We start from the raw sequence: 1859 nt of genomic DNA, 5'->3' as shown, positions 1-1859 counted from the left end.
ATTGGGTGAACTCAATATTATATGTTGTAGGTCCATCCATTTTCCTGTGAATTTTGTGATACAACTTTTCTTTGGAACTGAATAATATTTTTCTATATGTACTAGATTTTCATTACTCACTCATATGTTAATGGACAGCTCAGATGGTTCCTTTTCTTGTTGTAGTGAATAGAGCAGCATGTGGGTGCAGGTATCTCTGTGGTAAGAGGTGCAGTTCTCTAGGTATGTGCTAAGGACTGAAATGACTGTGCCATTACCAGCTACACCTCAGACAAGGGGCTAATATCCAGAATTTACAAAGAATTGCAGAAACTAAATATCAAGGAAATAAAACTACCAGTCAACAAACGGGCCAATATATTGCTGGACTGGACCGCCCTCTGTGCCAGACAGATACCATCGTCAGGAATTCAGCTGCACCTACTTGCAAAAGATCATCACAGTTGGTCTTGTTGACTGTTGACTTCCTTCATGGGGCGGGGAGGGTAGGGTGAGTCATGTGACCTTCACCTGTGTATCCAGTCACTCATCCCAACCAGTTGTGTCTAATTCTGTTCTAATTGCCCATGGCTCAGTGTCTCAGGGAAGGGCTAGAGGAGGGGGCTCATCTATGCAGCCACCAGCAGCCATTGTCCATGCTGGGTGCAGACCTTCCAGTGCGGCTGGTTTGTCACCCATGCCCGTAACTCTTCACTCTTGCTCTGTAAATACACCTCATAAACTCGTTTCCCCAGGGTGAACTGTGATGGAATCATACCTTACCTTGTCATTAGGGCCTTAGGAGGAGGGGGTAGACATTGTTAACTCGGTTCTTAGGTATTGATCTCAGGTTGTCAGGCTTGGTGGCAAGTCTTTTTACCCACTGAGCCATCTCATGATCCTCTCAATTTTTGAGAGGGTCGCCCTGTGTAGCTAAAGTTGGACCCTAGAACTATGTAGCCCAAGCTGGCCTCCAACTCATGATCTTCCTCCTGCATGGACCTACCTCAGTACTGGTATTACAAACACGTGCCAGGACTCACAGCTTGTACCTCGTTTTTCCATTGCTAGCTCAAGGCCTGAGCATCGAGCATGCTTAGCAAATACGAGGTGGCTGGTGAAGGCAGACAGTCCTTTCTTCTCTGGGTCTAAACCTCCCACTTTACTGAGGACAGCCTACTGCTTCATAAATAGATGAAAGGATGCCTGTAGCAAGGAATGTTTAACACAGGCTTTTTTTTTTCTTCCCCAAAGACAAAAGCTTTATTCCAACTGGGTCATTTTCAGAAGATCTCGGTCTTGGGTTAGCATCACAGCCTCGTGGATGCTCTGCGTGATGTAGTCTATGTTCCTGGCGTTGATGCAGGTGAAGTTGATCCTACTGTTCTTGGGGATGTAGATATGCTTCTTCTTGATCAGGAACTCCACCTGCTGGTCTGTGAGGAGCACAGGACCTCAGATCTCAGAATTCCTCTCAAACCCAGGCATAATTAGACAGGACAAGACTTGTCAGCATCCCTGGGGTCCTATGAAGGTCTTTAAAGCAGCTCCACTTTCCCAAGGATCTGAAGAAAACCTGGGGCAAGGCTACGGACTGGTCACCTTCTCAGTGCAGTTCAATGTTAAAATACAGGCCTAGAGTCAGGACGTGGAGCACCGCCCCCTGCTGGCACTTACGGTTCAGTTCCAGATAGCCATGAGTCCCACTCTGTTCAGTGATATGATTCCAGGACCCAGGGGTGCCCAGCAGCCGGAGCTTCTCCTTCACCTTTTCCTTAACCAGCATGATGTTCTCCACAACTGCTTTTAGACTCTGCTTCCTGCCAAGGAAAGTTATCAGGGAGAGAGATAGAGAGTATGTGTGTGTGTGTGTGTGTGTG

The 1859-nt window shown here is 47.0% G+C and overlaps 1 protein-coding gene across 1 annotated transcript; it reads right to left on the bottom strand.

Annotated features, from left to right (window-relative positions):
* Window positions 1-1232: 1232 nt before the first annotated feature.
* On the bottom strand, window positions 1233-1794 carry LOC115069142 (putative aspartate aminotransferase, cytoplasmic 2). Its single transcript, XM_029560347.1, has 2 exons — window positions 1657-1794; window positions 1233-1415 (listed from the first exon to the last, which is right to left on the bottom strand). Exons 1-2 carry the CDS (start codon window positions 1763-1765, stop codon window positions 1243-1245), a joined length of 282 nt encoding a protein of 93 aa, XP_029416207.1. The 5' UTR covers window positions 1766-1794; the 3' UTR covers window positions 1233-1242.
* Window positions 1795-1859: the final 65 nt, after the last annotated feature.

The sequence above is a fragment of the Nannospalax galili genome, unplaced genomic scaffold (genome assembly GCF_000622305.1).
Source record: "Nannospalax galili isolate Female #2095 unplaced genomic scaffold, S.galili_v1.0 C49338105, whole genome shotgun sequence".
Lineage (NCBI taxonomy): Eukaryota > Metazoa > Chordata > Mammalia > Rodentia > Spalacidae > Nannospalax > Nannospalax galili.
This window is presented reverse-complemented; position numbering and strand designations above follow the sequence as displayed.

Coding starts and splice junctions, on each gene's coding strand:
- LOC115069142 (XM_029560347.1), bottom strand. CDS start 1,765: ATGCTGGTTAAGGAAAAGGTGAAGGAGAAGCTCCGGCTGCTGGGCACC. Junction 1,416..1,656: donor TGGCTATCTGGAACTGAACC/GTAAGTGCCAGC, acceptor TGCTCCTCACAG/ACCAGCAGGTGGAGTTCCTG.